Raw genomic sequence first — 13,491 nt, 5'->3', positions numbered from 1 at the left:
GAACTATTCTGTAAACTAAAGATTTAGTAATTTACGTTTACCTAATTTATTTTTAACTTTTATTGGAATGACTAGTTTTTCCCACGCGCTTTGCGCGAAAACTTGTGCCCAATGTTTTAACTTGATTAGTAAATTATTTTTAAATAGATAAATTGCATGTAGTTTTTATTTTATTTTATTTTATGAAGTTTCATAAATATTCACGTAAAATATATTTTGTTGGTTTTTAGTAATTTTTCACAAGAAATTCACATTATGATGAATATACACATTTGTAATTGTTTGTAATGATATTTTTCAACTATTTTGTAATTGTGTTATTTAGTTAACATGTATTTGCAATTGTTTCCAATCTCATCTAAAAGTATGTTTCTTACTGGTCCTATAAGTTTTGTAAATGAATGTGCAAATGTTGTAAATTTTAGTTCGTGTAATTTTTTTATTTTGTTATTTGTTGGATTGAACATCAAAGAATAAGTAATAGTAGTTCTTTTGTTTGAGAATATCATTTTTGTTATATGTAAAATAACTTATTTTATGACGTGAGCACATTAATTTAATAACCACCTAATTTTATAAAATATGATTTTCCATCTTAAAAAATTTTGAAACTATGAAATCATGTTTTCGAATTAGTTTTAATACCTTGTAGATTCTTGCACATTTACCATCAAAGTAGTAGAACTTCATACACTATGTGGTTGCTCGTTTGATACCTAGATATGAGATAAACTTATTAATAAAAATTAAGCTAGTAAACTTAATAATAAAAATTTGAAAACAAAGAAAAAGAGTAAATTGAATTTAGAAATTACCTGGTCTTTTTTTGAATAACATGTCACACTAATTTAATGAAGTATAGAGGATTTGTCAAATGTAGATATACATATCACTTGAATTCCATTGTCTCAATTCAGCATCTCTCACAAATTGATATCCAGAAATCATGTGGCACATGTGAGATAAATAGTTGTCAGTTGGAAATAATTAGTATATGAAAGTGTAATTTATTTAAATTTGAAATAAGAGGGTAAACAAAACTAACATCAATAAACATCAAGCATGATGTTAGTTTTTGTCTGGTGCAATAGTTGTTTGAGATATGTAATCCAAGATTTCTTGATAAACAATATTATTTGTAATATTGGTCAGTTTGCTGTGACCATCATCACTGAATATAATCATCTTGACCGATTCTGCTTTTTTTGCCCGAGACATAGCAACATACAATTGTCCATGACTAAAAATTGGCTCTTTTAAGTAGATTCCAACAAAATCTAATGTTTGCCCTTGAGCTTTGTTAATTGTCATGGCAAAACACACTTTAACAGGGAATTGGGTTCTTTTAAAGGGTATCGGACAATTTTCATCCTTTGATGGCTCAAGAGGAATTCTTGGAATGAAGACATGTTTTCCTTTGTATTCCCCAACTGCAATGAAACAACTGATGAGATGATCTTCAAATGAATCACAAACTAATCTCGTCCCGTTGCATAATCCTTCAGCTGGATTCAGATTTCTCAATAAAATTATAGGACAATTTTTCTTCAGAAGTAACTTGTGAGGGGGTAGGCCAGCAGGGGATAAAGTGTGTAAATAATCTTTACAATGCAACTAGTTCGAATTAAGTGGTTCATCAAAACTAACATAGCACTTACTTTCGCCCGGGAATCTATCTATTAAGATAGAATTAATTTCATCTGCAATCTCATTCTTAGTTGTTAAGATGGCTCTGCTCATTAATGAATAAGGATCATTCCCGAAACATGTTAAGTCAGGATATACGGATTGAAATAAAGCATCAAGAGAAATATCTTCATCCGGACATGGAATAATGAATGAGGATGGAATCTTAATTTTGTCTCGACCAATAAATTGTTCAGTTCCATTGCCAATCTTCATCAAGTACTCACAAAATGCTGGATCCTCATTTGCACGAACATTTTGGACCAATTTTAATCGTTGGATGTTTGGCCAGATTGATGGTGATTTAACCAAACTTGCTTCAATAAAATCTTCTTTCTTCCCATATCTAATAACTGGTAATGTTTGTCGAAAATCACCTCCAAAAACAACCACCTTTCCTCCAAAAATTTGATCTGTGTCCATAATATCTCTAAGCGTTGTATCAACACTTTCAATAGCCCAGTGGTTAGCCATAGAGGCTTCATCCCAAAGAATCAATCTACATTTTTTTAATAAAGTAGCTTCTGCAGTTCGTTTTCCAATATTACAGACGTACTTATTATCTCCATCAATTGGTATTTTGAATGTAGAATGAGCAGTACGACCACCTGGTAAAATAGATGCTGCAATTCCTGAACTTGCAGTTGCAAGTGCTATCCATTTTTTAGACCTCACAGTAGCCAATAAGCATTTATATAGAAAGTTGATGAAATTGGATGCAAGCATGCGACCATCAAAGTTGATGGTAAAATTACGTCAAATTATTATATGAGAATTGAATTGAAAAATGTTACAATAGTTGACAACTAAATTAAAATGCAACTCCAGTCAATTCTTTGAAATTGAAAATAGTAATTTTTATGCAAATTTCACCTACATGATAGTGCTTGTCTTAATCTTAGCATTGTCTAATCTATTCTAGAAGAAGAAGAATAAAACACTTTAGCTTTTAAAATTTGAATTTATATCACTCCTAAGTCCTACCCCTAACATTTATTGTTATATCATATAGACCCATTTGATAAATGGCGGTTAACTGATAGCTGTTAGCTGATTGTGTTAATTAGAAGGTATAACTAGTTGATAACATTAGCTGTTGTAGAAAAGTGTTTGGTAAATTAGCTGTTAGCTGATAGCTGTTTGATATAATTTCTTTTTTGAAAAAAGCTAATTGAAAAAAGTTGTTTGGAGTAGCTTTTTGAATTTTAGCATTTTAGAGTTGCAAAAAGCTAATTAACCAAACACTTATATTGATATTTTAACTAAATCAAACAATTAATAGTTGCATTAAAAAAAATAATAATTAATTGTGATCAAATAAGCTAAAATTTATCAATAGGCCAATTTTTTTTTACTAAACATGGCATAATCTTAAAATTTTATTATTTGTAAGTATTATTTGTGGTACAATTATAAGGTGTTTCCATTATTTATTTGTTTGTTACGTTGCTTCTAATCTCTATCATCCAATTTGAACTTCTTTTTTTTTTTTTTTTTTTTTTAGTGAGAAACATATACACATAATATTAGAAGAAAATAGAATAACTCGTATGGGTTTACCTCAATGGTTTAGTAGACAATATTTGAGAGAATAAGAAGAAAATAGAATATGTAACAACCAATTATTAAAAAAACATATGAGAGGAGGGAAAGTGAGCAAGAAAAATTCGTATTAAATTGACTTATTAACCAAATTGATGCCTTGCATGGCGACACAGGTGGCTCTTATTTTGACCTCATTTTAGACGATATTAAAGTTCTTGCTGAATCTATTGTTGATTTGCACTTATATTTTGTTAAACGTTTAGCGAATCAAATTGCCCAGGCACTAGTTAGGGCATCTGGTTCCATGCATGATTGTATAGTTTGGACTGATTTTCCTCCAATTGTAAGTGCTTTGATGTTTGATAATGAAAGTTGATTATGCTTTTGACCAAAAATAAAAATAAAAATCTAGCACAATATGTTTTTAAATTAAAAAGGAAAAGTAAATCAGTTGACTAGTATAATTAAGGTAGGTAACTCTTATATGTCATTAATGATTTTTTTTTTTTCAATTGCTTTCTCCTTACGAATCGGTCTGCTTCACATGACAATGCTACATTGTTACAAAATCTTAGACAGTATTATAATTGTACAGTACATATTTAACAATAATTTAAAAAAAAAAAAAAAAAAAAAAAACTAATTATCAATCTGTATATAACAAACATCTTCTAGTTTTCTTGTCAAATTAAAGTAGGTAGAGTGTGGGACCAGGATGGCGCTTGCATTATCCAAATGCTTGAATCTTTCAACATTTTTAAGGCTGAAAATGGAATCTTGAAAAAATAAGAATAAAAAGAAAAAAGAGTTTTGAGTGTTGCAGCATGAAAAATCAACCACTCGCATGTCTGCGTTATTGTCAAATGTCAATTTAAAGACGCAGAATTGTCATCGGCATTAGAGGAGCATGATGATTGGTTAAAAAAAATAGGATCTTTCATAGATTTTTGTCATATGATTTTTATATCAATGAGTGATGAGAGAAGAGAAGAAACTAATTGTGAGTTTTTGTCAAATTCTTTTTTTTTTTTTTTTTTGGGGGGTGGTTTAAAAAGACGTCATGCGTGGCTATGACGGAGTGTGTCCAACTGTCCATTAGGTGCTTATTAATTGGAGATGAGAAAACCCAAAAAAAAAAAAAAATCAGATATTTTCTTCTCTCAAAAGGTTGAATCCCCAATCTTAAAAATAAGATATTTTAGTTTTACTATTGAGCTTGCTCCTAGGCTATTCTTACTTCGGTAATGACAAATTATTCTATGCACTCGGGTCCACCTTGTAAAGTAGAGCCAAATCTAAAAGTACACAATTTACATATTAAATGTTAACAATTTTACATACTAAATACTCACAATTTATATACTGAATGTTCACAATTTGAATTGTGAACATTCAGTATGTAAATTGTGAATATTTAGTATGTAAATTGTGTATTGTGGACCCAGGTTCATGGTATAACTATTACTCTATAATACAACCTCACTTTCAAAAGTTTGTCATACTTCCACATAATTAAATTTACAATTTCTTAACTATTTTCTTTATGTTCCTACAATTCAAACTCACTTTCAAATGTGGGTACTAATTTTTCATGTCTATAATTTCAATGCACTCTTAATAGTAATAATAATAGTTTTTTTTTAAAGAAAAAAGAAAAAGAAAAAAAAAAAAGAGAACAAGTACAAAAGGTGCCAAATGACAACTTTTATATATGTTTGCAAGCTTACAATACAAGTGACATAATAAAATAAAATAAAATAAAAAACTTCTTCGATGTATACTTGCAAGTGTCTGCATTTAAAGAGCAGGGAAGCCTTAGAGGTATTCATTCATTCAATTCACGATATTAATCTAATAAATGTGTGGATTCGATTGGCTTGGAGTCAAGATTGAACTTATGGAAATTTAAATAATAAAATGAATCAAATGTGAATATCTTAATATTTGATCTGAATAATTTGCAAGACTAATAAAATGTTGATATAAAATTACAAATTAAGAAGTTGATGAAACTTGATCTTTTATTTCTTTTCCTTTTTTTTTTTTTTTATTTTAATAATTCATCTCCAAAAAAGTTTGAGGGGTTAATTGTCATAGTTCAATTGTTTGAAGGGATAACCATATTTTTATTTTGGTTTCTCAAATGTTAAACTATTATGCAATTTAGTCATTTATTTTCAATTTTAGTTAATATGATTCTTAATTATTTTGTTATGTGTACATTTAGTCCCTCAATGTCTAAACAAATTAATTTAGTCCCTCTATAATTTACCTATATTAGCTAATTTAGCTTTTGTTTTAAAACTTTGAGAGACTTAATTCACTGTTTTATACTTTGATAGTTTGATAGACTAAATTTACAGCATGACAAAAATAATTAAGAATTATATTGACTAAAATAAAAAGGAAAATTTCATTTTAGCCCATAAGTTATAGGTAATCGTAGAATTCGGCCCTAAGTGTTAGTCGTGCTCACTTTTCCCATAAGTTATTATTGGCGTTGCACTTTTCATTCTTTTATTAACTTTTTTCGTTCCTAAGTTATAATAATGTTGCTAATTTCGTGCATAATATTTTGTAAGTAAAGTCGTAAAAGAACGATTTATAAATTATCGTATAACATAGAAACGAAAAGTGCAATTTTTCCAAATAAAAATAAAGAATTAAATTACATAATGATCAATAATCGATGGACCAAAAACACAATTATCTCAAGTTTAAGTCTATAGAGTTGTTTCAAAAAAAAAAAATTAAAAAAATCTAAACAATAAAATGGGCATGGTCTGCAATTCTGCATAAAAGGCCTATTCACATAATAAGATGGGCTTGACTAAAGGCCCCTAGCCCAGCATTTGCCGTATCAAAACGCTTTAAAAAATAATAATAAATAAATAACTCTTTGAAGGAAATGACAGGCAAATTATTGTGTGTACTATGATCCACATAGCTGTGTGGACCATGAATACAGTATGCATTTTTAATATATTAAAAATATATTATTTGTGTACTGAATGTATATTATTTGATAATATATATAAAAAAGTCATATGCTTTCAAATAATGTACTTTATGTATACAAATAATGTACTTTTAGTATATTAAAAATGTATATTTTACTTATGGTTCACATAAATGTGTGGACCATGGTCCATAGAATAATGGACACGCGCCTCCACAAACTGACGTAGCGTGAATCACGTGCTGATTAAATCCCGAGATAAAATTTTAAGGCCAAAATGAAAAATTAGAAAATCTAAAGGGGTCTTTATCAAAATGAATAATTAGAGGATTTTTTAAGAAAAACATAAAATTGGAGAAGTAGAATAATAAAAAATAAAAAATTTGTTTACTAAATTTATTTCTTCAAATTCTTATTTTATCTCCATTGTCTACTTTTCTTAATGATTTTGAAAAAGTTATAAACAAATTTTTCTAAATGGAGGAATGAAAAATCATGCGTGAGTAGTGTTACACCTTAAGGTTGAAATTAAGATTGAACCGTGTGCACAACATCCCTAAGGCCATCCACATTAGTGGCTTTTGGACCACTTTTTGAAGAAATGTGAGTGATGTGGATGATAGAGAATTTTTGAACTCCTCTTGCACATGATAGTTTTTTGAGACCCGCTGGAGAGAAAAAGATAAATGAAAAGGCGCGGTGGCGTGCGTGGGATGCACAGATCGCGCTAGCTGGCGCGTCAAAGCCCTTTGTTATTTTTTTTCGACGTCAGATTAGTCTTTTTCCTCTTTTTTTCCCCCCTCTCTCTATTTCCCTCTTCTCTTTCTCATTCCCCTCTCTCCTAGTTGCCACCTCAAAAACCATCCAAAAATCTCACTATTGAATATGCCCAAAGTTATTTTTGTGGGAATGTTATGCTGTGAGCAAGGTGAGCACGGTTCCATATCCATAATTTCTATATTGTTTTTATACTGTAAATCCATAATTTCTATGCCGTAGATTCATAAAATTTATACTTTATAATAAAAGAAAAAAAGGATAATAATAATAATAATAATAATTATTATTATTATTATTATTATTATCTTTGTTGTAATTTATTTAATGATATGTTTTATTGACTTTTGTTACATTTTACGTATTTATATTAAATTTATTTTTATCTTAAAGTTGTATAATGTAAAATGAAATTAGAAAATTAGAGAAATAAAAAAATTAAAAAAATATATTGAGAAATTGGAGAAATAAAAAATTAGAAAAAAAAAAAAGAAAAAGAAAAATATAGAATAAGTAAACGACCCCTAAACCTCGTTACTTACGAAGCTTTTGTGTTCTCCCAGTCCCGGTTCCATTCTCCACTGGTAGTTGAATTTTCCTGCTGCAACACTCAAAACTCTCTTTTCTTTTTCTTCTTTTTCAAGATTCCATTTTCAGCCTTAAAAATGTAGAAAGATTCAAGCATATGGATAATGCATGCGCCATCCTGGTCCCACACTCTACATACTTTAATTTGAGAACAAAACAAGAAGATGTTTGTTATATATCTACAGTTTGCTAATTATTTTTTTTTAAATAATTATTGTTAAATATGTACTTACAATTATAATACTGTAAGATTTTGTAACACTGTAGCATTGTCATGTGAAGTAACACAATTCGTAAGGAGAAAGCAATTTATATAAAAATAAAATAAAATAAAAAATCATTAAGGGTAGATAAGAGTTACGTACCTTAGTTTACTTTTCCTTTTTAATCTTAAAAACATATTACACTCCATATTAGACGAGACAATTTGGTTACTTGCTCTGATCCCGCGGCCCTTTCCCTCCTTTCATATGTTTTTTTTTTTTTTTTAAACAATTGGTTGTTACATATTGTATTTTCTTCTAATATATATGTGTATATGTACTTTCACATTAAAACAAAAAAAGTTCAAATTGAATGATAAAGATTAGAGGCAACAAACAAATAGATAAAGGGAACACCTTATAATTGTATCAGAAATAATACTTCCAAATAATAAAATTTTAAGGTTATATGAGGTAACAATAAATGTTAGGGGTCGGAACGATATAAACTCAAATTTTAAAAGCTAAATTTTTTTTTTCTAAAATAAATTAGACAATGCTAATATTAAGATAAGAACTATCATGTAGGTGAAATTTGCATAAAAATTACTATATTCAATTTTAAAGAATCGACTGGAGTTACATTTTAATTTAATATAATTGTGAACTGCTGAACTATTGTAACATTTTTCAATTCAATTCTCATATAATAGTTTGACGTGATTTTACCATCAACTTTGATGGTTGCATGCTTGCATCCAATTTCATCATCCCTTACCAATTAATTCTATTTCATTCCAGTAAAAGTTAAGAAATTACCGAAACTAAAATTATTAAATCTTTGATTTACAGAAAAGTTTGTAGTCACTATTTGTATATATATGCTCCAAGTGAAGAGACTTGAAATCTTGTAATTACTCAAGTTATATGTTCAATCAATTTGGTTGAGATTTCTCCAAAATAAAATATTATCCATATATATATATATATATATATATATATATATATATATATATATATATATTGATGGATTTAATTAACCCGGGGTAGACCCGAATTACTAAATCCGATAAATAAGGGATAGGAAAAGACGTTGAATGTGTGTCACGGGGACAACTTTGTATTGATAATGTTTATAGAAGGATTACAAGATAAAATGTAATAATAATACTCAGAAGTAGATGTCCTAACCCAGACAATAATCACTCTTTTTATACTAACTAACCTCCCAACCAACCCCCCTATTCTCGCAGGGCGATTGGATCGCGCCTTGACCGGGTCCACGCGGGCACCCGAGGCCGTCTGATGCTCCTGGGCCAACGTAGGCCGAGGCCACCCTAGGCCCTTCGTGCCGGCCCTCCCGGATCGGTTTGCCCCGATCCCGTTCCTAATATATCCATCATCTATATATATATCATTACAAAGTTTAAACCAACTAAATATTTAAAATAACTTTAAGTAAATAATAACTGCATTTACTAATTTCAAGCAAAGTTTTTTTTAATAGTTAATTGATTAATAATTAATTACACAGATATTAATATATATAATTGACTAATAATTATTATGATAATTAAACTAATAATTAATGATAGAGAATATACCCCAACATACTTACCTGTATGTACTGAACACAGTACTTGCTCGGATCCGCCTCCACATATAGTGGATGTCCATTCTTGACTTGATCCGATTTGAGAAGAACATCTGCTCGATCTGACTTGGGAGTTAGGCGATCGATTGGCTTAGTGAGCTTCTGCTCTCAACCTTTTACGCTTGGTCTCGATCTGGCTGATTGGTTGAGGAACCCGAGCCCATGATATAAGACATTTCGGTGACATTTCAGACAACAAAGCGACCAGCGAGGCAGAGACCTTTTGTCGGTCGCAGTTGCTTTTGTTGTCTGAAATGTCACCGGTGGGTTGCCGGAACCCTAGTGACTTGTGATAGCATATCACTAACTAATTTTGGACTTTATTGTATTTAAATAAATTGTTGATGGTGTAACATTATAATTACACAAAGTGTAGGAGTCTAATTGACTTTTTAAGTAAAATGTGAGTGTCTATTTGACTATTTTTTTTTATAAATATAATATTATGTTCAATTGGAGAATTACACGTTGCATATATCATATGACAAACGTGTAATAAGTTATTGAAACTTAGAAGTGTTCAACAAGCCTGCTTTTAAGCATCAGCAATGTAGTTTAATCTTAATTAAACACGTTTTACTTTCTGGCATGCTATAATAAATAACTTAATATATTGACTTGTTGAGATTAGTCTTAATACATTGAACAAATTCACAAACTTAATACATTTAATTCATTGTTAGTGTAAATGTGTCTTTAAATTTAATATTTAATAAATGAATATTTAACATGTGAACTAAATTTGAAACAAAATCAAGAGTTCAATAATAAAAATTGGTAAAAGTTAATAATCAATGAATAATTTATGGTCCAATCAAAAAATTGAGAATAAAAAGTAATAAATGTGAATAGTCAACAACCGTTTGTAGAATTAACTCAAAATACAATTGTAAAACTACAAACGTCACTAGTGCATTGGTTTATTTTATGAAAGAAAAAACATTTAAATGTCACAATCTACCAGGACTATGTGGTCCAATGGTACCCGGGTTGGACTTCCATTTGGAAGATTGTGAGTTCGAGCCTCAGTGGAGGCGTTATTAGCTCTTTGTGTTTCAGTAGGTTGAGAAAGTATATGAACAGATACTACATTGTAATAGAGCTAGTAGCATTCAAAAAAAAAAAAAAAATGTCACAATCTATTATCTATATATATCTATGGTCCACTGCACTATTCGAACATGCAACTATACAACCTCAGATAAGAATCTTGGTGAATAGAGAGAGCATGGGCGAAGCGATGCAGGGGTTTGGCTATGCGTTTTGCCTTCTGCTTTCCGTACTGCTTAATATTTTGTTCATTGCGAATATTTTGTATGGGGGAGTGGGGGCTCCGGCAGCTGAAGTGGAGCCAGGACGCGGCGGCAGCGGCGGAGACTGTGGCGGCGCTTGAGTGCTCCGGCCATGGCAGAGCGTATATCGACGGGAAGATTGGTGATGATGGTATTACACCTGTGTGTGAGTGCCACAACTGCTATTCTGGTCATGATTGCTCTCTCTTATTGCCTGACTGCTTTGCTGATGCTGACAGGTATGCATGCATATATGCTCTCCATCTCTATACATGTTAGAATTGGTGGGAAAATTTTGAGTTCTATTACATGTATTAAAACTTTTACCAACTTAAAATATATAATAATTATACTAGCTCTAATATATTATTTAAATTCATGTTGATTGAGCAGTGGGGATCCTTTGTTTCTGGAGCCTTTTTGGGTGCAAAATGCAGCTAGCAGTGCGGTGGTTTTGTCAGGATGGCATCGGATGAGCTATACATATGCAGATGGTTCATCTTCCTCCCAAGAACTGGAAAATTACATCCGGAAAGTGCACGCCGTTGCCGGAAATGCAATCACCGACGGCAAATATATCGTCTTTGGTGTCGGTTCAACTCAACTATGTAATGCGGCTGTTTATGCTCTTTCTTTGGAAAACTCCTCCTCCCTTTCACCGGCAAAAGTCGTCGCCAAAATCCCCTTTTACCCGGTACAGATCAGATCAGACTCTCCTTATTAAATTAAACTAAATTTAGTTGAGATAGAACGAAAGGTTCCTTCAATTCATTTGGTTTTCTTTTTGTCCGATCCACAGCTTTATAAGACGCAGACTCAATATTTTGAGACCAAATATTATGAATACAAAGGAGATCCGTCTTTGTTGAACAATGATACCGATGCAGCTGGAAATGTGATCGAGTTTGTAACTTCGCCCAACAATCCAGATGGCCATTTGACGGCGCCGGTTGTTGGAGGTCCCTTTACAAGGACAATTTATGATCGAGCTTATTACTGGCCTCATTTCACACCCATCCCTGCTGCCGCTGATGAACATCTTTCCATTTTCACCCTCTCCAAGCTCACCGGCCATGCTGGAAGCAGATTAGGGTAATGTTTCGTCTTAACTAAAAGGCTTAAATACACAACTGAACTTTGTTCTTATTCTATATATATATTTATTTATTTATTTATATGTTCAACGGGTTATTATTCATTTTCTTGGTTTTTTGGTAACGCAGGTGGGCAATTGTAAAAGATAAGAGTGTGTATGAAAACATGGTGTCGTATATAAACGAAGCAGAACTGGGAATTTCAAAGGAGACACAGTTGAGGGCTATGACTATCCTGAAAACAGTCCTCCAGGGTGATGGGAGGGGAATCTTCAACTTTTCCTATGAAAAAATGAAGAACAGATGGGAAAAGCTGAGCCAGATCATATCCCAGTCTCATAGATTCTCCCTCCAAGAAATTTCTCCAAAGTACTGCAATTTTTTCGAGAAAATTCGAGGACCCTCTCCAGGTATAGTACAAGGTTTTGTTCTTGATTTCCATTGATGAAACTGGGAATAAACGTAGAGTGTATGAACTTGCAGCGTATGCATGGGTGAAGTGTTTAAGGGAGGAAGAAACAGATTGCAATGCAGTCCTGAAAGCGGCGAAGATCATAGGGCGAGAAGGCAGCATGTTCAGCGCCGAGGATCGTTATGTGCGGCTCAGCCTCATTAAGGGCGACGACGATTTCGAACAGTTGCAGGCTCGGTTGAGGGAGCTGGTCGCCATTGAAGATGGTGCCAAAACCATGTGAATGCAACATTATAATAAGTCACAAGTCCAGGTTTATTTATTACACGTCTTAGAATAATGATTGTGGGTTTTCCTCATCATAACAAAAATTGTACTTGGAATTTGGTTTCCAGGTAGGGATAATGTTTGTCGTGTATTTCATTGACGCTAGCTGTTACAAAGGATAATAGTCCACTTGGAATTTGTTTTCCTGGTGTTTATTGTGAGTAATTAGTGTGTGGGTGTACTAGTACAGTGATTTTAAGTCTTCTGTTATCTGTAAATGATTTTGTAGTTATTGTAGTATTGTACCATTATTGTTGGTCAAGATTTAATGCTTCGACATGTTATAACTTATAAGTAATGTATGGCAGATATGGGTTATAATAATTCAAGATTTAATGCTTAGCTTCAACATATACACAGATGGCTAAAAAGATTCAGAGTTTAGCTTTGTGTACCTGTTCTTTTTTTTTTTTTTTTTTTTAACTTACATTAATATTGTATTCTGATTTTACAATGAGGTAAACTAGTTGACCTGGTTCAAATCAGAAGGCTAATAAACAATTTTTATAATAGTTAAGTTTAAAATTATAACTATCAAATAAATTATTTAATCAATTTAATTGGATTGTTAATTTAGAATAATACATTAGTAAATACTAAGATGACAATTTTAAATAACTAGAGTCTTAATTTTATTCTTCAAAATAAATAGTAAAATATAGCAGGTGCTCTTATAAGTCATTTTACATGTGATAACTTAAGAGTAAGCAATTAATTTACTAAAACCTTTGATACTAACCTATGGTCAAAACAACTAATATAATCACCTATATGCTAAGCTAATCAGCTATCAATTATTTGTCAATCGTTATATGGTTGGACCATGGTTTACATCCAATATGGTACTGTTCTCTTAAATAAAAGAAATGACTAACATTGTTGTAAATCATAAACCAATGGTGTATCATGTTATATAGATATTTATATTGTCAAACGAACATATAATAGACTTGA

General features: G+C 31.2%; 1 protein-coding gene and 1 pseudogene across 1 annotated transcript; one reads left to right on the top strand and one right to left on the bottom strand.

The window, feature by feature from the left end:
• Positions 1 to 1,614: 1,614 nt before the first annotated feature.
• On the bottom strand, positions 1,615 to 2,412 carry LOC109169821 (ATP-dependent DNA helicase RRM3-like). Its single transcript, XM_019318712.1, has one exon. The coding sequence runs from the start codon at positions 2,410 to 2,412 to the stop codon at positions 1,615 to 1,617; it is 798 nt and encodes a 265-aa protein (XP_019174257.1).
• An 8,213-nt stretch (positions 2,413 to 10,625) lies between these two features.
• LOC109170068 lies at positions 10,626 to 12,698 on the top strand (annotated as a pseudogene).
• The last annotated feature ends 793 nt before the right edge of the window (positions 12,699 to 13,491 follow it).

This window comes from Ipomoea nil, unplaced genomic scaffold (genome assembly GCF_001879475.1).
Source record: "Ipomoea nil cultivar Tokyo-kokei standard unplaced genomic scaffold, Asagao_1.1 scaffold3321, whole genome shotgun sequence".
Lineage (NCBI taxonomy): Eukaryota > Viridiplantae > Streptophyta > Magnoliopsida > Solanales > Convolvulaceae > Ipomoea > Ipomoea nil.
The sequence above is the reverse complement of the archived record's forward strand: the minus strand, read 5'-3'. Positions and strand labels throughout refer to the sequence as shown.